This window comes from Vanessa cardui, chromosome 5 (genome assembly GCF_905220365.1).
Source record: "Vanessa cardui chromosome 5, ilVanCard2.1, whole genome shotgun sequence".
Taxonomy (NCBI): Eukaryota; Metazoa; Arthropoda; class Insecta; order Lepidoptera; family Nymphalidae; genus Vanessa; species Vanessa cardui.
Window position 1 is genome coordinate 2,486,049 of NC_061127.1, and position 25,925 is coordinate 2,511,973.

Sequence of the window (25,925 nt, forward strand, 5' to 3'; positions counted from 1 at the left end):
CGTTGTAAATTATTAATATCTACGATTATGTAGAACTTTTAAAACTATTTTAACAAATAAACCCTATTAGGATACTATAGTATCCCAACGAGTGCCTATTATTTTGAAACGTCTGTCAACTTCGTAATATCTGTTTTAATATAAAGCTGAAAGCAATAAGTCGACACGTGTTCGAGCCGTTTCGTAGATAATAAACCTAGCCTTTTCTATTCTGATTTCCCGACCTTTTAAGGTGACATTGTTTAATCAGAATATACCCTAAAATCATTTTTCGCTTCATAGTAATATTTTACTTTAACGACATAACTTATTTAGGTATGTAAAAAAGAAAAGTAAAGTAACAGCCTTTAAGTTTCCCACTGCTGGAATAAGGCCTCCTCTTCCATTAAGGAGAGGGTTTGGAACATATTCCACCAGCTGTTCCAATGCGGGTTGGTGGACTGCACATGTGGCAAAATTTCGATGAAATTAGACAAATGCAGGTTTTCTCACGGTGTTTTCCTTCAGCTCCGAGCACGAGATGAATTATAAAAACAAATAAAGCACATATATATATAATGGTGCTTGCCTGGGTTCGAATCATCATCAATCATCATCAGCAATCATCAGTTAAGATGTACGCGTTCTAACCACTGGGCCATCTCAGCTCTTGGAGAGTTAAGAAGGCCCAGTGGTTAGCACATGTTGTAGCAGTAGTTGGCCCACATTGGAACAGTATGGTGGAATATGTTCCAAAAGCCCTCTCCTCAATAGGAGCTGCTGGGCTCCTGCCTTAGCCCAGCAGTGGGTTATCTACGGGCTGTTACTTTAGGTATGTAGTAAGTAATAAATTTGTTACTAAATATATATATAAAAAAATTATATAATAATTTTAATGAAGTCTGAACTAAGCAAGACATTTTTAAAATTAAGCACTATTATTGTATTTTTTTATGTCTTATTTTGCAAAAAGTTTTACGTTAGTAAAAAGCCGTCAATCGTACAAAAACGATAAAGCCGCATCGAGACGCACGGCTTATATAAACTTATGAAATTGGTGATTAATTAAATAATTTATAATTAATTAAACCAATGAATCAATATGGTTTTATTCGTATAAATAAATATATTTTTCTTAAAATAATACTATAGTTTACCACAATAATTTGAATACGTTGCCGTGTAATCATACAACAGCAACTATAAAAATAGTTTCGGTTTTCCTAACGTATGGACGTCGTTTATTGACGAGCGTGTTAATCATTTTTGAAATAAAATTAACGGTTGATTAATTATTGATTGTTTGGTTATATATTATAAATAAAAGAAATGGGTTGACCTTTTTTAAATAATTTAGTTTGTTTTTCCAAAAAGTATTATAGGTACAATCTCAAATTTAGTATATGCGCTATAATATCACAAGTGGAGAGCGTTTATGGGGGTATGCTGGCACAAGATACAGTCATGCCGTTCCCTGTCACTGCAAACGACTCAGTTATACCTCCGAAACTCAGAATAGATATTTCACATCAAAAAGATAGATGGTAACAAAAGCGTCCAATGAATTGCAAAGTGTGTAAAACCACACCGTTTTAATGAAGTGAAGCATTCTGTGCACACGTGACGATGACGTACGTGACTTTATGTCACGTACAGGTATCATACGTCTTTGTCTTAAGCAAATAATGTTGCCACTGAAAAATATTAAGACTACTTCTTCATATTAAAATTTGTGATACTAATATGTTACTTTTGGACAGATGGATTTTTTATTTTAAATTCGAATCCTGCGATTTTTTTTTATGTTATAGGTTGGCGGACGAGCATATAGGCCACCTGATGGTAAGTGGTCACCATCACCCATAGATAATGACGCTGTAATAAATATTAACTATTATTTACATCGTCAATGTGCCACCAACCTTGGGAACTAAGATGTTATGTCCCTTGTGCCTGTAGTTACACTGGCTCACTCACCCTTCACTCCCTGGTGGAAGAATAACTGATGAGTGGGTGGTACCTACCCAGACGGGCTAGCACAAAGCCCTACCATCAAGTATTTTTTTTTAAATTATATTGTCATGTAATTAATATATATATATTTTGTATGATTCTGTGGTATACCTTTACGCCAAATAATGACGCTACCTCACAGACCATTTATCTATTTTACGACATTTTATTTGCGACTAGCTGTGCCTCCTTATTATATCAGTTATCTGCCAGCGAAAATCCTGTCAAAATCGGTCCAGCCTTTCCAGAGATTAGCAGGAACAAACAGACACACAAACAAAAATTGTAAAAAATGTTATTATGGTATTTGTACCGTGTATACATAAATAGGCATTGAGTAAAAAGGATCTATTTTATTATTACAAACAGACAATTTTACTATATGTATAGATTTCTTCAGAGATCAGAAGCTTTAAGCTGATATCACTTCTAAATAATCTTCTAATCTTCAAATTTTGATACTGACATTTTAAATTATCATTGAAAATTTCAATGTAATGAATAGGCGTTGGTGTTGAAGACTCGGTCTTAAGTCCCTAGGCGAAGGCTTATCGTGGATTTTATTGTAAATACAGGTGAAAAGGGATTCATAGTACAAAACACTCCAGAACGGACACAGAACACTTGTTTTGCAACGTCGAATAACTCTTACAAAATTATGTAGTTAAACGAAATCAATCAGGTTAAATGAAATGGTCATAACGTGAGAATATTATGCATTTAACGAGGAAGGATTTATAAATCACTATATAGTTATTAAGTTGTAAAGCAGCACCAATAAAAGTTAAGAAAAATATATGCTTCGATGCTTGGGTGGCTATTTAATGACATATACATAATATATTCTAAGGAAGGAAGAAAGGATAAAAAAAGATAAAAACTCAGATTCAGTTCTTGAAATATTCTGTGTAATAATGTTTATCCTTATAAGAAGTAAAAAAATCTTCACAGGAAATAATGTTTATAGGTAATAAATAATGAAGAATGGGAGAAAATGGTTTTAAATGTTTATTGTCAAGATATATTTACATTAATATAACAATATATACAAGAGCACCATTACTTAAGCAATAATAATAATTTCTATATACAATCAAAAACACTTAATTATATTAATAATACAAATGATATGTCACAAGTAACTTTAGTATTTCATCATAGAGGCGAACCTTAGCTATATCTTCGAAATTATACATATATTTAATATTCACATTAATAACATATTACGATATTTTTATTTTCCCCTGGCTTACAATAGTAACATTCATAACTGTCCCTGGACTAAAACCTCCTTCGTATTTAAGAGCTTGTTGGTACCACGTTGTTAAAGAATTGCTGAATTAATATGTGGCAGACCATCAAACACGATATCCTTTTTCAATTAACATGAATATTATCTCTGTATATATTTTATAATTACACCAACATCCCTTCTGTGTTTAAATCTGAAATTAAAAAAAAAAAGGAAATTAATTGGGTGCTCAGACTCTTGACGGCTTGGGCACCTGATGGTAAGTGATCACTAGTTCCAATAGAAGTAGCCTTCAGAAATATGAACTATCCCTTATTAACTTTACAAGCGACCTTAGGAAGATTTTATATCCCTTGTACCTATTGTTAGTCTGGCTTACTAAGCCTTCGAACGGGAATACAACCATGGTAACTATTGCTGTTTAGCACAGTTAACATTTAATAATTTGAAACGAACTTTTCAAAAAGAAGCTTTAATTTATACGATAAAGAGGAATAATATTTTATTAAGTAAACAAGATTGTACCATCGCCAGAACTAAAAGGGTGTAAATAATTTCAACTCTATCGATTGTGGAACTGATTTTGACTTAATTAAGATTTAACATTTACATATGCATGGAGATGAATATATATAATACTCTTTATTGCACTGAGAAATTTTACATAGAAGTTTTAAACATGAAATTTTTGTTTACAATGGCGGGCTTATTTCTAAAAGAAATTTCTTCCAGCCAACCCACAGCTGTAAGAGATAGTGTTATATAGCAGGTATAAATAGTGCAACATTAGATACTCTTAGTAACATTATATAAAAGAAACAATATTAATATAATATATATTACGCTTACATAAATATATATAATAGAATAAATACATATATATTAAATTATTATACTTATACTACATCTAAATACACAAATATTATAAATATATCTACCGTACAAAAATAAATAAATAAATAAAAAAAAAAAAGATAATGGTAAATTTGTCAAATTTATGAAAGTTGTGAGAGAAAGTGCTCTTTTACTCTTTTTTTAAAGAGGTTGATATTTGGACTCTTTTGGATGGATTTTGGGAGACTGTTCCAGAGATTTGCTGCACGTACCGTGAATGAGTTAAGCAGAAACTTTGTATTACATCTAGGCACTTCTAACTCTGAAGTAATACAGGAACGTCTAGAACGTGTTGGAGGAGGAAGAAGATTGAAACGGGAGCGAAGGTAAGCAGGAGAATTTGGATCATTAAGAATATTAAAGAGGACTGAAAGGATGTGCATATCACGGCGAAGGCGGATAGGGAGCCATTTAAGTTGAGTACGAAATGCAGATATATGGTCATATTTACGTAAGCCGTAAATGAACCGAATAGCCAGGTTTTGAAGACGCTCTAATTTATTAAGTAGCTCCTCAGTCACATCCAAAAAGCAGACATCAGCGTAGTCGAGGATTGGTAGAAGAAGAGATTGCGCTAGCATAATTTTTGTACTGAAAGGGAGAAAGTATTGGAGACGTTTAAGAGAGTGGTAAGTGTAGTGTATCCGCTTGCTAACATCATTGACTTGGGCCACCCAGGACATATTGCAGTCAATAACAAGACCCAAGTTCCTAACTGAATCGCAGTAAGAAATTGGAATCCCGTCATAAAGTAGTTTGGGGACTAGCCCCCAGTCTAGCTTGCTTCTAAGCCTGCTACTGCCAACAATTATGGCTTGTGATTTTTTGGGATTCACAAGAAGGCCAAAAGATCTAGCCCACGACTGAATAGCAGACAGGTCCATATTCAATAAATCAACAGCCCTGGGTAGCTCAGCCAAACTAAAATGTCGATAAAGCTGTAGATCATCTGCATACAGATGGAAGGGAGAAGTAATAAATCGGGAAATGTTATTAATAAAAATAGAAAACAGTAATGGTGAAAGTACGCCGCCTTGAGGGACACCAGCCGTGAGCTCTAACCAATCTGACGAGGAATCGTCGGTTTTTACACATTGCTGGCGTCCGAAAAGGTATGAATGAAACCAGTTAATAACAAGAGGAGAGACGTTGACTGCTCGAAGAGTACCAAGAAGTATGTCAAAATCAACGGAGTTGAAGGCGCTGCTAAAATCCAATAGAGCAATTGCAGTGAGCTTGGTGTTATCCATAGCCCACCGCACATCCTCCGTTATCTTCAGCAAGGCACCAACAGTGCTGTGGGATGGACGAAAACCGGATTGGAAAGGACATAACAGGTTGTAATTTGTAAGAAAGGAATAAAGTTGTTCGTGTACAATGGACTCAATGACCTTAGAGAGGATAGGGAGGATAGATATAGGACGATATTGGGACATAGAGGTAGGATTGCTGGTTTTGGGAAGAGGTATAACGATAGCCCTTTTCCAGAGTGTTGGGAAGACATTGCATGAAAGTGAATAATTTATAATGTGAGTGATCACTGGTGCAATGTCATCCAACACCGGTAGAATCATATTAAGGCTGAGGCTATTGCTACCAATGGCTTTGGTTGAAATAGAACGGACACACCTCTTGATAACATCTTCAGAAACCAACTGGAAAAAGAAAGAGGGACAGTTTGGTGGTTCAAGAGAAGATAAATAAGAAAGAGTCTCTGATTTCGTTATAGGATCTACAGTAGTGGGAGGGCTAGTGAAGAAAGAATTTAGCGCTTTAAGGTCAATGGAACTGTGGCAGGCTACAGGAGTTTTGCCCACACCCATTGACCTTAAAAAACTCCAAACTTGGGATTGACAGAGATTTTTAATTGTTGAGTGAATGTAGCGACGTTTTGCGTCCCTACACATTCTGTTGCAGATGTTACGCAATCTTTTATATTCTACAAAATTTTCCTCAGATGGATACTTTTTATATCGACTCTTCGCTTTATCGCGTTTTGCCATGGTGTTTCTGATTACTGGTGTTAACCAGGGAGCTGGTGCATGCTTCATCCGCACTGGTCGTGCAGGAGCATGGATGTCATATATACGAATCAGTTCAGTAGTTAGATCGTTGACCATGGCATCAATGTTATTCGAAGATAGTAGTGACGACCAGTCGATATTTCTTACGTCCTCTTTCAAACGTTCAAGGTTAATATGCTTGAAATCGCGCTGAATAGATACTTTGCCTCTAACCTTAGGAGGGCGCACTTTATAAGTAAGAAAAATTAAGTCATGATAGGAAAAGGGAGCAGACATTTGACCGTGAGAAATAACAAAATGAGGGTTAGAGACAAACATCAAATCAATCAATGAAGGCTTACAGCCAGGAAAGTAATGAGTGGGCGAAGACATTGAAAGTAAATGTAAATTAAAAGAAGACAGCAATGCATTCAGTTTCTGTGCTCGTGAATCGCCCTTTAATATACACGTGTTTAGATCACCCATGCATATTACGTGATCAAAGTTCGGTAAAAGATTTGCTAAAATGTTTTCAAGGTCATTAAAATAATTAATTTTGTCACTAGGGTTGTAAAGAACACCAAGTAGAATTTTTTTATGATGTATCTCAATACTTAAAAAAAGATATTCTATAGAGTCTACAGAATGTGGAGGGGAGCAGAGAGTAATATTGGTCGGAATATCTCCGCGCAAATAAATACCCACTCCACCTCCACCACGCCCAACGCGGTCGTGGCGAAACAGTTGGTAGCCGGGTAGAGAGCAAGAAATAGACGGTAGGGAGGGTTTTAGCCATGTTTCAGAAACCAGAATGCAATCGACTACACTAGTGTCAAAGGATGTGAGAAGATCAGAATGATGAGCTGGTAGACTCTGCGCGTTGATATGCACCAGTGAAAGGAGGTTCTTATTTGGGAGGAATACTTTCTGGAGTTTTGCCTCCAGAAGTTCAGTATCAGATAGTGAGTCATTGTTACTGCTTAAGGCACTTTCATAATCATCTGACGTACAAGAAAAATAATCATCTTCAAAGTTCATCAAAGTAGAAATAAATAGATATAAAATAAATAAATATATATAAATATGTATATAACACTATAAAAAAAAACAGTATAAATAACTTATAATTATGGTATAGAAATACAAAAAACTAAATAACTATTTGCCAATAACAACACTATTCCTATGTATAAGTTGACTGCAGGACAAACATAGGTATGAATTTTATTAATGTTAATAAAAAAAAAAAAATTATATTTTTTACATTAAAAAAAAAAAAAATACGGAAAAAATGATAAGAGGTAAAAAATAATAATAACATGCTGAGTTAAAATAAAAGTTAAATCAAAATTAAAAAGCGGTAAATGCAATAACCAAACGCAATGCTCACAGACAGTAGACAATGTGAAATAGACAGTTGACAGTGACATAATCAAATATTGTCGTCAATCTTATGAATGTTATTTTTATTGAAAATACCTTAATATACTAAAAAGTTTGTGAAATTTAAAAAGATAACGTTTAACTGTTTGAAATTAAGATAAATGAAGTGAACAAAGAGACTTCAGTGTACCCTCAATTACAATATAAAATATTTAGAATGCTAAAACATGACAAAAATAATTATGGTAACAATAACAAACTTAAGAAATTAATAAATATGTTTTAACACTATGGAGCTGTCGTGTTTTTAGGATACTTAGCTATCAGCTGCTTCAGTTCATCTTGAGACACGACCTTAACACGGGATTTGTCCGGCAGAACAATAATTATGATGCCATCTGCAGACCAACATCTTCGAATCCCAAAATGATTTCGAGCGGCAACAAAAACTTCCTGTCGGGACTTTGTTAAGAATTCCGTTACTTTAATTGATGAACCTTTCAACGATGTTTTAGCTCTCCAGACATTTGAGCGAAGTTGCACAGTTGTGAAGCGCACTAAAACAGGCCGAGCCGAGTTCTTTTTGGCACCTAACCTGTGGCAAGATTCAAGTGACTCAGGTTTAACATTAGTCAGTTTCATCTGCTCTGTGAACACAGTCATCGTCTTCTTTACCACATCCTCATCCACACTCTCCATAATGCCATGAAGAAGTAAGACCTTTCTTCTAGACTGTGTCTCCAAGCGATCGAAGCCAAGGATAAGAAGTTCAATCTGGGATTTGAGAATGCCTAATGATTTCCAAACAAAGGTCTTAAAAGTTTGGAACTCTCCAGCTATGGCTTTCACTGTTGGATTGGAAGCAGAAGTGGGTTGCGGCAAATTTTTCTCAAACTCTCCCATCCTGGAGTTAAATAATTTTGAAAGCTCTTCCATGCTTTTTAAAAGCTGCTCAGCTGATGTGTCCATATTTATGTGAAGTGATTAAGTTAAAAAGGTGATGATTTGTAAGAAAGTTCAGTGACCGCCAACTTATACACAGGTACACTTAAATTATAACATATACGAAAATTAATAATTTAAATATTTAAAAAATACAGAGCTCTAAAATTTGCGTGTTTATGTTTTCGTGTCTAATGCTGAACGCTAATTGGTCGCTTATTACGTCATCGTCTGTCACTGACCAATCAGCATTCAGATAACACAAATTATCTGACTTTCAGCATAGTTATTAGATATGAGAAGTAAGGTACCTAATATAAACTGGTCGATGCTGGGTCCGGACACGAATCTACTGGAAATCCCGGGATGCAGATCTTCTAGCAACTTCTGATGCTTCACATCGAAATTCCACAGAAGTATCCGATGCTTTTGTTTCTCTAAGTCTAATATCACTGTGACAAGATTCTGTAAAGATGAATTAAATTATTATTAAAAGATCTATGTTTTATATTTTTATACAACAACAACCTGGAAACTTCTCACTGCTGGGCTAAGGTATTCTTTCCCTTTGAGGAGAAGGTTTTTGTAACATATTCCAGCACGCTGTTCCAATGCGAATTGGTGGAATGCACATGTGGCAGAATTTTTATGAAATTAGACACCTGCAGGTTTCCTCGCGATGCTTTCCTTCACCGCCAAGCACAATGAATTATAAACACAAATTAAGCACATCAATATTCAGTGATGGTTGCCTGGCTTTGAACCCGCAATCATCGGTTAAGATGCACGCGTTCTAACCACTCAGCCATCACGGCGGCTATGTTTATAAGATAAGGGGAAATTACTGGATCAAGTGTCTAGAGGGTCCTACCTCGAAGACTCCGAAGTCAGCAGCGCGCAAGTGGCGCGCGTCGAGCACGAGCACGCGCGCGTGCGCGGCGCGTGCGCGCAGCTCGCGCGGCACGTGCTCCGCGCACGCGTAGCTCAGCGCGCCCTGCAGGCACAGCGACACGCAGTCCTGGTTGCCCACCTGGTATGAACCACACATTAGCATATTTGTCAATTCATTAATCTATATTATCTATATAAATATTTTAAAGTCACTTTGTCTGTCTGTATGTCTGTCTGTCGCTCTTTCACGACCTAACCGCTAAACCAAATTTGATGAAATTTGGTATGAAGCAAACTTGAACTAGAGCTGAGATGGCCCAGTAGAGCTGAGATGACCCAGTGCTTAGAACGCATGCATCTTAACCGATGTTTGCGGGTTTAAACATAGGCAAGCACCGCTGATTAATGTGCTTAATTTGTCTTTATAATTCATTTCGTGCTCAGCGGTGAAGGAAAACATCGTGAGGAAACCTGCATGTGACAAATTTCATAGAAATTCTGCCACATGTGTATTCCACCAACCCGCAATGGAACAGCGTGATGGAATATGTTCCAAATCTTCTCCTTAAAAGGGAGAGGAGGCCTTTAGCCCAGCAGTGGGAATTTACAGGCTGTTGTTGTTGAAACTTGAATTCCACGACGACGACATTTTGACCTTCCCGGTCGAGTGGTGTGTACACCGGTTTTCATGGATACGTCACTCCGAGGTCCCGGGTCCGATTGCCGGCCCAGTCGATGTAGATTACCATTAGTTTTCTATGTCGTTTAGGGTGTTTGTGGTACCGTGGTTACTTCTGATTTACCATAACACACGTGCTTTAGCTACTTACATTGGGATCAGAGTAGTATATGTGATGTTGTCCAATATATATTTATTTATAAGAAAGGACATAGGCTACTTTTTGCCTAACAGATGAAAACTAACACCCTAATACGCGAGCGTAGACGCGGGTGACTACTAGTTGTCATTATCATGGTAATTTTGAAGAGTAACGATAATCAGGAAATAGATAAGGATGCTTAATGTTGTCTTAAATTTTCGCGATTATTACACATTTAAATAAAACTAATTATAACGGATGATCGTGGTCACGGGTAGACTGAACCGTGACCACGAAACACTGCAAAGTGCTCGAAACGTCGGGATGTTTTAAAAATAATTAATATACGCGATTCATCCGTTATAATTAGTTTTATTTAAAAGATAAGGATGCTTTTAAAGTACCAGGGGGCCATGAGTACTAAGGAGAACTAACTTTGAACTGTTGCGAGTAGAGCCGAGGTCTGGCCGCTGCGGCGAGGGCACGCAGGGCGTCCGCGCCGGCGCCGGCCGCGATTCCGTACTCCAAACCCGCGGATACGCCCACGCATAGAGTCAGTAACCACACCAATAGCTCGGGCTCTGTGAACAAAATATTTGTGAAATAATGATTTTATTTTGTCTGAAGTCTTTGATGAACCAGAACAAAAGCCACCTAATTTGTAATTATCTGTTTCACCGGTTTTATTTATGCTGGGTCAAGTATATGGCTTCTACGTACTCCTTAGTAAAAATGTAGCACTCTTGGTCCTAGTATTATGTTTAGATCAAATTATTTTACCATAAGCAATAATTCTTTGAAGTGTTACTTATTATATTATACATACACACACACGTATACATATGTTTCTACAGGTTGGTAAAGCAATAATGGTGTTATGATCGGCTCACATTTGCAAATTCAATGTCGAATATAGTCGCTTATCATTAAATAGTACTTTTGCCTTCCTACTTAAAATAACAAAACCATCCTAAATCCATTAACATTATTTTCTCACTCAAATCTACCTGTACATCCCATAACATAAACATTTAGATACTCACTGTTATTTATCCATAATTTTTTAACGATGGTGAAATCGATGATAGACATCATAGCCACCATGATGATGCCCGCCAGCGTGGCGCGCGGGATGAAGTAGAACGCCTCCGCCAACAGCGTCACGGAGAGGAGAACGAGACTTGCTGAAATTCATATTCGAAACCTATTCATGTTAAAAATATATGCTGGTATTATTCATAAATCATTATTATTTATTAATTACTAGCGACCCGCCATGTCTTCCAAAACTATCACTCTTTTTAGTATATTATCCATGTATTATATACAAAAGTCTTCCTATCGAATCACTCTATATTTTATTTTGATACATATATTTGATACATCTATCAAAAAATCCGCATCAAAAATGGTTTATTAAAAAATATTTAAAGATCGAAGATAATGATAATGATGGTTAAGTTCACATCATTACAAAATATTGTTTGAATCATCGAACCCAAGGCGGTTAATTATGACAGCTATTTTTTGTAACAAGATTATTTTTACTCCCGTTGTAGATTCGAATATGCAAGTTATTTACTTAGCAAAACAGAATATAAATTATGTCAGAAGTGTGGACGGCACTAGCCCAAACCATTATAATATAAAAAAATAACTGTTTGATTTGCAACCAATAATCAAAACCTGGCAACTAAATTTAAGCGGCAATCTAAAAAAAGATAAGCATTGCTTGGTGGTAGGGCTTTGTGCAAGCCCGTCTGGGTAGGTACCACCCACTCATCAGTTATTCTACCGCCAAAAACAGTACTCAATATTGTTGTGTTCCGGTTTGAAGGGTGAGTGAGCCAGTGTAACTACAGGCACAAGGGACATAACATCTTAGTTCCCAAGGTTGGTGGCCCATTGACGATGTAAGGTAATATATCTTACAGTGTCATTGTCTATGGGTGATGGTGACCACTTTCCATCAGGTGGCCCATATGCTCGCCCGCCAACCTATAACATAAAAAAAAATAAAGAATATCCCAGTAGTAACTGACCTTTAAACAGTGAGCCTGCGGGCGTGATGACGCCGCTGGCGTGGTTGAGCGCGGTGCGCGTGAAGGAGCCGGTGACGGGCATGCTCTGCGCCAACGACGACAGCATGTTGCACGCGCCGATCGCTATCATCTCTTGAGTCGCGTCCACCGTCGCGCTGCCCGCTGTTATAGCAAATTTCAGATAGAGGTTTCGAATTGGGGCGATGATAACAATGTCAAATTTAAACCTGCCAAGACTCAAGCGTGTTTGTTTTCTGCCAAGCGGAATCCATTCCACCTGACTCCGACTTTCCGGAATGTATCTGTACCCATCACCGACAGTATTGAGCTTGTAGGAGTTACATTAACATCCAAACTCATCGCTTTGGACAATACATTGAATCCAAAGCTAAAACTGCTGGTAAAAAACTTAGCATCAATAAAGTATCATCATAAAGTCAAACAGTACTTCACACCAGAACAGCTTCTGACTCTTTATCAAGCCCAAGTCAGATCGTGCATGGAGTACTGCAGCCATTTATGGAACGGCTCTGCTAAGTACCAACTTGATACTTGAACTCGTGTGATTACGATGATGTACGTAATGATGATGATATGATTATGATGATTACAATGGTGAACGTGATGATGACTATAATGATCATGATGATGACTATAATGATCATGATGATTACGATGGTGAACGTGATGATGACTATAATGATCATGATGATTACGATGGTGAACGTGATGATGACTATAATGATCATGATGATTACGATGGTGAACGTGATGATGACTATAATGATCATGATGATGACTACAATGATCATGATGATTACGATGGTGAACGTGATGATGACTATAATGATCATGATGATTACGATGGTGAACGTGATGATGACGATAATAGTCATAATAACGACGATAATGATCGTGTGATTACGATGGTGTACGTAATGATGATGATATGATTATGATGATTACGATGGTGAACATGATGACGACGATAATGATCATGATGATTACGACGGTTAACGTGATGATGACGATAATGACCATGATGATGACTATAATGATCATGATGATTACGATGGTGAACATGATGACGACGATAATGATCATGATGATTACGACGGTTAACGTGATGATGACGATAATGACCATGATGATGACTATAATGATCATGATGATTACGATGGTGAACGTGATGATGACGATAATGATCATGATGATTACGATGGTGAACATGATGACGACGATAATGATCATGATGATTACGACGGTTAACGTGATGATGACGATAATGACCATGATGATGACTATAATGATCATGATGATTACGATGGTGAACATGATGATGACGATAATGATCATGATGATTACGACGGTGAACGTGATGATGACGATAATGATCATGATGATGACGATAATGATACGATGATGGTCATGATGATGACATTTTTTTATTAATGTATAATTTTATTACAATTTTTCGAAAATCAATGAATGTCGTATATTTGTTATAATTATTAACAATGGTATAAAAAACAAATAAACGTCAGTTAGAAAAAAAACACTCTTACCAAAGGCCTTCGCTATGGCGATGCTTTCCAGTATGGCTACGAGAGGCATGGCAAAGCCTTCAGGTCCGAACACTTGTAGCATCTCCTCGAAATTGAGATGTGTTTTGTTGTCCACTGTCGTTGAGAACGGCGGCGGTCCAAAATTTGGTAGACCACCCTGAATGGTACCTAATAAACAGTATATAGAGTTATAAAAGAGATATAAAACTGTGTCAATCATTATATAGACTCGAGGAGGAGAGTTAAACTAATAACACTTCTGTTTCTGAATGGATATATTTATATATCCTTCCTGGGATACGGTATTCGTTTATATAAGATTCTTATTAAAAATATAAGGCTCGTGTCACAAAACATTGACAAATAAGGCACATTAATCGAAATAAAATATAAGATAAAAAAGCGTTGAATACAGTATTTATTGATTTTTAGGCACGATATTTAAGAATATAATACTACTTTAATGATGTACTACATTAAATGGTTGAAAAGAGTAACTACTGAGTTTCTATATCAGAATCTACTTTTCTAACCGGTTGTTTTTTATTTAGGTAGTATATTAATTCAACACTGAAACATGGACTGTACTTTAATGAGACTACTTGATTTTGATTTTGAAGCAAAAATAATTAAGAAATATAGGCATTTCTTTCAAAATATTATTAGTTGAAATAACAAAAAATAACGGCCCACCACGCAATAAATCTTTGGCCACAGTAAAGTACTCATTGTCTCCGATTATGCTTAACGGTACACCAAACTAACCTGTAAGTGCGAATGGGGTGATGCCTTCTAGAGATAGCACGTAGGCAAGTATCAAGCCGACGAAGACGACCAACGCGTTCCTGGCGCGGACCACGTACAGCCAAATGTTGGCCAACACCACGCGAATACGACCGTCAGAAGATGTTGTAGGTATCGTAGCTCGCTAAAAGTTATACATAAATAAATAAATATTGGACAACATCACATACATTGATCTGATCCCAATGTAAGTTAGCTACTTGTGTTATTGAAACCCAAAAATAACGACGTCCAAAGCCAAGATAACATCGAAAACTAATAAACTTCTTCTACATCGATAAGGCCGGATATCAACCTCGGGACCTCGGAGTGGCGTACCCATGAAAACCTGTGTACACACTACTCGACCATGGAGGTTATCATACAAGAATATTGACGTAAATTAAGATTTTAGATCTCTTTCAAGGTTCTTGAAAAGAATCTGATTAAAAAAGAGTATGTTTAAAATGTGGCCTAAACCTGTGTCAATGTTAAAGCTGCATAGAAAAGATTGAGCAATTATGGTACAGGTCGCCTGTCTGACACCAACAGTATTTGGTTCAACGCTGCATACCAACTGATGCCTTACTTATTCAATTTATTATGTGAACTTACTTCTAACATTATTAAATTTATTTCGACTTCGAAATCTAACGTAACAAATAATAACCAAAGATGTATGGCTTTTTTGTTATATTAGTGCTAGAATTAATCAAATAAGAGCCAAATTAAAAGAAAAACCTTTTCTATTGGGAGTCTATTAAAATATAAACTTACCTTTAACAAGAGTAAGACGATAATAGTCGATACACCCAATACTGTGTCCCACAACTGTACCGTCTTGATGTTTTTAAAGAAATTTATCAATGCCGTTATGAATGTACCGCCGGAAGCACCTAGAAGTAACAAATATACATCATTACATTGGATATAAACAAAGTCGATTACCGCTGTCTTCCCTATTTATGCTTAGATCTTTAAAAATGCACAACGAATTTTGATGCTCTTTTTTTAATAGACATATTGATTCAAGAGAAAGATTGAAATGTGTTATACATGCACAATACAGTAAAGAAACTCAGATAATTTTAGTTTCTAAAGTTATGTCGTAAGACGAAGCGGTTTGTATTGTCTCATGACTGAAAAACTGTGAACGAGAAAGAAAGGAGCATTGCTCCCATGAGAAGCCGGGGTGGGTAGCTAGTTTATGAATAAATGAAAAGTAGCATTAAAATAAACGTATGTGCAAGTACGAGTAATATAATTAATTATTAACCCAATGTCACGAATTTGCTCAAAAAAATACAAATAATTAACTTTTTCTCTTATTTTATAATCTAGTTCAACAATTTGTAATCGATGAAGAAATCCTTAACTTTAACATTAATCGCTATTATCGTGTTTAAGAATCGGTTCAGTTCCCGGACACGCGTAACTGCATTGCATATTGAATCAATAAGAACGCTATTTGTAATTCAAACTGAGCATATACACAATGTTCGTCGAGTAACTTGTGAACAATACAACTATATAGTATATAGAACTATCTTTATTCAAGTTCATAAAAGGAAACGACTTCTATATTTCGTTGATAATACATATATTTATACAGAACCTGCTTGACCTTGATAATTAAGTCGAGCGCTCATGGTGGCACAATTTAGCATTATTATTATGTAAGAGACATTCTAATTATTAAGAGCGATTTTCAGTAAATAAATGCTCCGAATTTTATTTTAATACATCTAAACTTAATCCAGTTATAGACAAAAGATTTACAGTATCTAACAGTTTTCATAGACTGCAATTACTACAGATTTTCAATTAATTTGATACGATTTATTTAAAACATTATTTTACCCACTATCTATAGTAAATGAATTTTCTCTCAACTTAATATATAATAACATTATTTAAATAATATGTTTGTTGTGAAAACAACTGTACCCACACTTACTTAATAAGATTCAAGTTTTGATAGAATCAAATTATACAATATATATTAATATAAATTTGAATCAGCTTTGTCAGGAATATTAAGGCATAAACAACAACCTGCTGATAAAGTTTTTTTGTGATCTTTTGGCAATCATAACTAGTTAAAAAATAATATCAATTTTTTTTTCAATAAATACGTTAATATTTTAAAGTTATCATTAATAAAAAATATTAGCAGCTTGACTCACATATGTACTTACAAAATTAACCACAGAGATTCTCTTTAAATAGTACTCCTAAGAAATCTAGTCAGTGCTATTCAGAATAACAAATAAATTAATCAATGCCACATTGGCGCACAAGAACATTACTACGAATTCAATATCAACAATATAAAGAGATCTGAAAATAAGTTTTAATAATAATTTAAATCATTATGCAGCAAAATCATTAGATCAAGTTAAATCTCAATCGCCTCTTTTACTACCCGAGGGAAATATATAATCAAAGACAGATCAGTAGAATCAAGAAACAATTAATATTATCCCACGCCGTCTACATTACTGAAAAAATGACGTTTAAATGTCGAATTTAGTTATGATTTATTAAGAAATGTTTCAAGTACAACATATCAAGAAACAAGGAATATGTATCTATCTGCTATCGGAATACAACATACATTACAATATTCATGCTATTAATATATTACCTTTTATATGAAACAACGATTTGAGTTGAGTCGCCGATATTTGCAGCGCCGCGGCCGTCGTGAAGCCACTGATTACTGGCTTTGATATGAAGTCTAAAAGAAACCCTGAAATTTTAACAACCATTCATATTAATTGCATTACTTTAAGGCATTAAATACAAAATCAACAATATACCTTGTCGACTCCGACCAAAATTTTCATGTATCTATATTACTTTAATTTATCACACGCTCGTCGATGAAGGAAATAACATAAGGAAACCTGCATGTGGTAGCTGAAAATCTGCCACGTGTATCCTCAGCAGAGAGGTGGAATAAAAATCGAAATCATATTTTATAATGGTATACGTTGGCGGACGAGCATATGGGCCTGATGATAAGTGGTAACAGTTACCTATGGGTATTGTCTATTGACAATGACGCTGTAAGAAATATTAACTATTCCTTAAATCGTCAATGCGCCACTAACCTTGGAAAATAAGACAATATAACTAAGATATTATGTCCCTTGTGCCTGTAGTTACACTGGCTCACTCACTCTTCAAACCGGAACACAACTGAGTACTGTTGTTTGACGGCAGAAAAACTGATGAGTAGGTGGTACCTACCCAGACGGGCTTGCACAAAGCCCTACCACCAAGTACTCATCTTATTAAAAAAGTAGAATATGCCTTAGCCCAGCAATGGAACTTTATATAATATATAAGCTGCTATATATTTGACAATATGTCTGTTCATAACTATACAATTAAAACAACGCGATTGTTTCGGTTGGTTGAACCGACTATTTCAATTAGATTTATAAATACGAGGTACGTAATAAACACTATTTTCAGTATTGTTAAATAAACATTAAATATTTATTTTTTAATATAATAATTTCATACGTTCTGTTTAATCTAAAACTGGATAGAAAACCAGTTTTCATTTTAAGCAATATCGTTACGTCATTAAACAACATAATTGTATGTTTGCCGACATAAGGTTGCAACTCAAGCCATTTGCACAAACGTAAGGTTTGGTAAGGTAGCAACTGTAGTTTATATTTTACATGGCAAAGCAATTTTAATAAAAATAATTGATAACGAGTATTCCCTGTCATTAATAGTGAACTTGACTTAACAGGAATAAATATGCTGCTACGCTGCCGAGCATCAGGTTAAAACTCCTCTATGGAAAACCCGATAACATATTAATTCTGAAGTCTGGAATCTTCAGACTTCAAAATTAGTGACTAACCCATGAAGCTAATTGAAGCAAAATGTAACTACGATAGTAAGCATTACTTTTTCATATTACTAGCTTTTTTAAATCATAATAATTATTATCAGTTTCATCATCATTATCTTTTCAGGCGGAAGACATACACTATTGGACAAAGGCCTCCCCCAAAGATTTCCAAAGTGACTCCCCGCAATACTAGCAAGATTGTCGGTCCACCTTCTACGAAGCATTTCCTCTCTTCTTTGATGGCTATTACGATTAGCCCTAGCGGTCATCAACCGATGTTTTCAAATACAGATATCTATGTTCAAGCGTGATTTATCATATGTATTATAACAAAATAATTTAGACTTACCCAACTGTAATACTCCCAGCAATAGAATAAGACATCCCGACAAGAATGTCGCGAGATAGGCGAAATCTGGAGACCTGGCGACATATTTGGCCAAAAGTGCGGCCAATATGGCAGTCGGTCCAACTGTCACATCCTTACAACTACCGAATATGGCGTAAACTATACCCGGAAATATACTTGAATATAGTCCGACCTGAAATAAAGAAAATAGATGTGTCTTGGCACTGACTTAAAATGAAGTTGCTTTCGCTATACAATATGTATTAAATAATAGACGTGATAAAATAAATTAACAGTGTGGAAGAATCTATAAATTACAAGAAATCAATTCATTAAAAATCTCGTTTGAGTTAAAATAATTAGAGAAAAGATTTTAAATAACATTATATAATATGAAACCGTTTAAATAGAAAGAGATAGAGCGGAATAGAAAGAGAGGCAAAGGTCCAATCTACTGGCCTGTCTTTCTATTCCGCTGACGATTTCCGCTTATACAATCTACTGCAAATCGCGGCAAGGTAGCTCATTCCAAAAATGTGTGCTACAGAGACCGAATCCAAACCTTCTGACGTCACCATTTTTTTGAATTACCATTAGATTCGTTACATCAAAACTCAACCCTAAAATTATACTACTCTACTCTCATCCTCCATTAAAAACATTGAAATAAAAATAATATACTCGATACTTTTAACGACATACCTACATATAGAATATATAGAAATACATTTCAATTCCATAAATGAAAACCAATCGATCTCTCTACGCGTACCCAGTGCTAAATAATGATTTAGATGCGTAGTAAAATATTACACAACTAAATTTATGGAGCTACCACGAAGTTACAACCCTAGGAGTTTTTAATGTTACTCATGTATAAAAAAAAACTCAGTTAGATGGCTCAGTGGACAGATGCCTGAATCTTAGCCGAATATCGTAGGTTCAATCGTGAGCATCTTATTCATAGACTTTTACAATCAATACTCTCGCTCGGTGGTAGAGCAAAATATCCTAAGGAAACCAGAATGTGCCAGATTTACATGTGTATCCGCCACTCCTCATTCAAGCAACGTGGTTAAATAAGCACTTAACCATTTGAAACAGAGGCTATTGACAGGTTATATTTCATTATATTTAAAAAAATAATGCTTTGGTAGATGTGCAGATATATACATATCTCGACTATTATCCACTACAGATAAGCTCCTACTTATTTATGTAACAGATAGGTTAGGATAGGAAAGCCAAAAGGGATGTTAATATAAATACTGGGATATACGAAAAAAATAACTCGAAACGGAAGAAGTCGCGGGTTGATATGTGGCATATATTATAAGCATAAAATATAGCATATATTATATATTATATGCTATATTTTATGCTTATAAAATATAGCATATAATATAAAATATAGCATATATTATATGCTATATGTTATATACTTTGTAGTTTATTACGATCGATCGATTACGTTGTAACATTATCAATTAAATAGCTACTGGATCCAGTTTTGTGAAAGTTAGTAAAACCTTCTTGGTCAAGATTAGCATAGAGAGCTGGCTTTAAATACATCATGAAATAAAAACGAACTAACAACACCAATAGAACGTTTTAAAAGTAATATTATTTAAAACGCAACTAGGGACTGATTAATGACAATTGATCGAAATATATCTGGGACTATGTGAAAGAGAAGGCGATATGTGTATCGTCAATCAATATAATAAGATGGTGTCGCTAACAAAATAATTTTTAAGAGACGATTTTTATAGTTTTATATTTAAGAATGTCGTTTATTGATATTATTATATCACAGATACAATCTATATTAATATTATAAATGTGAAAGTAACTCTGTCTGTCTGTCTGTCCTTTTATCACGACCAAACCGCTGAAAATTAGATAAAAGTCTAGTATGAACCAAACTTCAACTCTAAGGAAGGATATAGGCTACTTTTTTAGCCTAACACATACCAGCCAACACCCTAAAAGGAGGGCGAACCCGCGGGCGACCACTAGTCCGGAATATATGGTTAACAAATTTAACCACTTTAACCACTTCTAGCAGCAAGACGAAAAGAGCTATTGCGATACAAATATCCCCAAAAAAAATACAAGCTCATAGTATTACGTATAAAAACTTCTAAACGTCAAGAAAGTAATAACTTTCTCGTGTTTACATAATAATATTATTAATGACAAAAACTTATATTTTAAACTTTCCCTTATCTAATCGGATCGGAATCTAAAATAACGTCTTAACGCATTTATATATTAAAACTATTCTTAGTAGCACGGAGTTTACAATACATCCTGCGTGTACTTAGTATGGTAAGGAGGATTCGAATATTTATAATGAGATGTTTCTAGACTCTATCGCTCAAAAAGGGATGGGCACTATTGAATTTTTCATAGACAATTTTATTCGAACACTGTTACCTGTGGTGGTAGGCCAGCTAATATAGCATACGCTATCCCCTGCGGTATAGATGTGAGACCAACTGTTATGCCTGAAATATTAAAAATATTAACTTGTAAAGGAGTTCTGGATGAATATATATCAATTATTTCATCACCAATGTTAGTTTCACTTAAAAAGGAATAACATTTGTCTGAAATTACACATTTGAGAGATCGCGTATTTACAACAGCTTAACGACATTTAGTTATCGATAAAGATAAGATTTATCAAATAATAATGAAGTAATAGAGTATCACACAAATCAGGACATTCCGATACTTATAAACTACTCTTATACAATATGTGAGAGCATGTATTCCTTATATATATACTGAAAATTATTTTCTTACTTTAGTTAACTGTAAGTAGGTACACCGACTAATTTTAGTACTGCCTTAAAGTAACTCGGAAGAGATAATTTTGTCTGTAACTAATAAGACCGCTTATTTATAATTTACCTTTTTGTCTGCCTACTTTTACAAATTATTTGCATTAAAGACCATGGCCGTAGGCAGGCGGGGGTTTTGGGGGTTCAAACCCCCCCCCCGAAATGTTTTCACTAACCGCTACCGTTTTATCAAAAAAATATTTTGAGCTAATTAAACAAACAAAACGTAAGTATTTATTGGTTTTTTCAGAAAATTAAGCCATATGCTCTCGATACGACAATAAATCTAAACAAAATGAACATTTTACGCAAAGGCTTTTACGCAAAATTTTACGCAAATAGAACAAAAGAGGCAATAATAATCATACCATATCATATCATAATGTCATGTTAGTAATTTTATTCTATGTATATATTCCATTACATTTTGAAATGTGTAACACAGATTGTAAAATTTCTGACATTCTATATACATTTTATTGAGAATATCAATAATATATAAATAAAAAACTGATAGTCGCTGCTTTTTATCTCGCCGACTACGAAAGGCCATCCCTAGAAAGGCCTTCGATAGCGTATGGCACAAAGCACTTCTTTCGATCGCTCTCGATCGATTCGCTCCCTTCCTACGAGCTTCTCGGCAAATTATGCAATTGGATCACCAGCTTTTTGGCAGATCGGAACATTAAAGTCTTTATACATGGTGCATGCTCTGATTTAAAATTCGTTAATGCTGGTGTTGCACAAGGCTGCGTTCTATCACCCACTTGGTTTCTTCTGCATATCAGTGACTTGTTGCAAATCTGTAACATTCACTGCTATGCAGACGACAGTACTGTAGTCACCTAATACACCGCCCGGGCTAATATTTCTCCGGAAAACGTCAAAGAAAACCGGAACAAACTTGTGTCTGAAATCAAGTCTTCCTTAAACAAAGTCTCGAACTGGGGCCGGCTAAACTTAGTCCATATATGATTGCTATTTTGCTATTAAAATATTTGATGGCGGGGAAGTACTCTCCCTTAGTAGTCCCTTAAGCTCATTTAGTAGTTTCGGACCCCCCGACTAAAATTAGTACACTTCAACCCCAAAAAGAAGTAAGTTTGCGTATTAGCCGCTAAAAAAATTACCATTTCTCGTATTTCTACGATTTCAGAAGATCCACCACAGCTAGTGTCGGAATACTTGACGTGGATATTTCGAGCCTCGTTCAGTTCCGCGGTCAATTGGAACGCAAAGCCAAATTGGCATCAAAAAAGCTCGGTGTGCTCAGCAAGCCAAGACAGTATTTCGCGCCAGTCCATCACCTAAAACTATACAAGGCTCAAATTGAACCCCACATGGAATATTGCTCACACCTCTGGGCGAGTGTTCTCCAGTACCAGCTCCTTCCATTCGTCCGTATCCAACGCAGAGCGGCTCGAATTATCGACGACCTAGCCCTTTTCGACCTGCTTGGTCCTTTGGCTTTGCGTAGAGATGCTAGATCACTCTGCATCTTCTACCGAATATTTCACGGAAAATGTTCGGTGGCATTGTTCGGTTTAATCCCCGCTGCTGAGTTTCACCTTCGGACAACTCGTCAAAGTTCATAGTTTCACCCGAACCACCTTATTGTTCAAAAATCCACAACAGCACGATTTTTAAGACATTTTCTACCTCTTTTTCTCGCTGGAAAAACTCTTTACGCGCTTCCCCCGCGTGATGGAAAGTGGGGGGTGTGTGGGACTACCCGGTTTCCTGGACGCCGAGTGCGCTCATGTCCACCGGGTACCTACTAAAAACCAGAGTACTCTCTCCGTCTTTCGGGGGGCGCCACGAGATCGCTTACGCATGCTACCGTGACGCCCTGACTCCAATACGTAGGGGGAATTCACGGGGTACTGAGCCCACCCTGGTCCCTGCGGCGCCTATTGAGGCGGGGGGAGAAGGTGCGCGTAGCGCTTTTTCCTCCTCCCCGATCGTCTACGGAGGAGCGGGTCTGCACGTCTCTTCCCGCTACCGCTCCGCGGCCTCAGCGCATTTCCGACCAACACGTCGCTGCCGAGCATTTCGTTGACGATGCTCGAAAGCTAGAGGTCTCCGCCCATAGACGCCGCCAAGGAGTGTCTCTGGGGCCTTCACGCGGCACACTCACTCAGGGTGTGGTGCGCCAGTCCACACGGAGCAGGAGGGTGAGACTTACCGCCGCGCTATTCCGTGCAGGTAGTTACCGAAGCATCCGTGCTCGGTAAGTACCAGCGTCATCCTGAAGATGAGCGTGCCCTTCTTCCTCGCGACCCAGCGACTCAAGTGGGGACGGATTGCCTCCACTGTCGCCAGGCCCGCCGTGGGTGACCCCAGGCCTTGATCGTCGATCAGGGCTTTCTGGGCTAGAGCCCTGATCCGCCCGACCTTTGCCGACCCTGAACGGTCGCCGCGGTTCCTCGCCTCGACCCGGAACCGGTACACCTCCGCGAACACCTCCGCCTGGAGTTCTCAGGGCGAATCGCCCGCGAGAAGTGTCGCCGCAGTCCACGACACCGTACGGTCCCCTCTGTCGCCTCTCACCGCTATGACCCTTTGGGCCCGATTGTCAGCGGTGAGGGCGTCGACTCAGATCGGGGCACCGTACAGTGCCATCGATCTCACTACGCCGGAGTACAGACGCCGGCATGGCGATCCCGGCCCGGCGTTCGGAAGGAGGCGGCCGAGAGCGAAGGCGGCATTGATGAGCCTCGGGCCGGTGTGCACAAATCGCTGCCCGAAACTACATCGACCGTCTAGGATGAGCCCCAGATACTTCATTACACAACCACTCTGTTGAAACTTTCGCCGAGGGTTTTTCCGAACCGACACGACTTTAAAAAAAAAGCGTACTCCTTCCTTAAAAGTCGGTAAGGCACCTACAAGCCCCGCAGATGTCCATTGGCGGTGGTAACCACTTTTCATTAGGTGAGCTTCGTGCTCGTTTGCCCATGTAACATAAAATAAGTCGTCGGTTGTCTTTTAAATAAAATATGTTAAATAAATTTTTAAATAAAATTATAATTTTAATATGTTTATGCTTATTTTACTGTTGCCGCCTGTTGCATTTTTTCCTGGAGCACGAACCCCCCCCGAAATGAAATCCTGGCTACGGCCCTGTTAAAGACTAAATATAATATATCCATATATCCTTTTTTTAATGCTTATGCCTCGAAAAAACGCTGTTTTTTTTTGATATGACATATGTTTACTGTTTATATTACTATACGTTATAATCCGATACAATTCAAAGTATAACGTAGGCGGCAACGCATGGCCGGCTTTGTTTGTAAATAAATACAGTCGTCCTATGACACACATTTCATAATAGAATGAATACTAAATAAAAAAGACGTAAGTACAAGTATATAATATTAATTATTAGAGTGAATTGATGTTTTTACAAGCTTGTATTTAATTACAACCGTTTATATGTGTGAGTTAAATATTGCAACTGAATGAATAAATGAGATACACACAAATAAACGAACTAAAATGTCGCAAACAATTTTTAATGCTGGCAACAATGCAACCTTTTATACTTCACGTAACATTATTTTTTTGCAAGTCGACGAAATTTTTTTAATATTTTTGATTAATATGAACATATTAAAATAAGGTATTACTATATCACGCCTATCCATTAATTTCTCAAATGACTTCAATGGTTTTGTTTGATATTCATCTCACCGTTTGTTATTAATTTATATCAATACATACTGTTAGTTGTTTTACATATGTATTATAAATGTTTTCTCTCTTCTCTTCTCGACATTGTCATAATAAACACTTACTTAGTACGATGTAGAAATTCTTAGTACAAAGTAAAAACGTTCATGTAATGCTATAAATTAGTGATAGCTGTACATATTGATCAAATGCGGTATTTAAAAGAGAAGTAAATACATGTTTTAACAAACCTGCTATAGCATCTCTTAGCAAATACTCCAAGCAGTAATTCGGCAACCAGATGGATATCGGCAATCTTCGTCTCCATGATTCCATGTTGCAGAACTTACTCGCTGTAGTCCTCCATCGTTTTCTTCTCCCTGCACAAAATAACAATACAATACATCATAACAATCACTAAAAATGACTACTATTTTATGAATGAATGAATGAAAGAATAGCATTTATAAATACAATATACATTGGCAATAATCCAGATAATTAAAAACAATAGCTTTACCGATCGAACCGCTCATTCTGATGATTCAAAAGATTTTACCATACATTCGATAAGAGGCGTGTCGCGCCCGTCACTTTTTATACTATA

At 36.5% G+C, this 25,925-nt stretch overlaps 1 protein-coding gene across 1 annotated transcript; it reads right to left on the reverse strand.

Annotated features, from left to right (window-relative positions):
* Positions 1–3,266: 3,266 nt before the first annotated feature.
* LOC124529781 (sodium-independent sulfate anion transporter-like) lies at positions 3,267–25,708 on the reverse strand (the record flags this gene model as incomplete). The annotated part of the gene is made up of 13 exons (XM_047103690.1): positions 3,267–3,437; positions 8,778–8,931; positions 9,338–9,496; positions 10,614–10,759; positions 11,222–11,362; positions 12,221–12,382; positions 13,786–13,953; positions 14,551–14,713; positions 15,346–15,464; positions 17,216–17,320; positions 18,795–18,987; positions 21,234–21,304; positions 25,570–25,708. Coding segments are annotated over 13 exons (1,749 nt in total), but the record flags the coding sequence as incomplete, so codon positions are not given.
* Between the last annotated feature and the right edge of the window lie 217 nt (positions 25,709–25,925).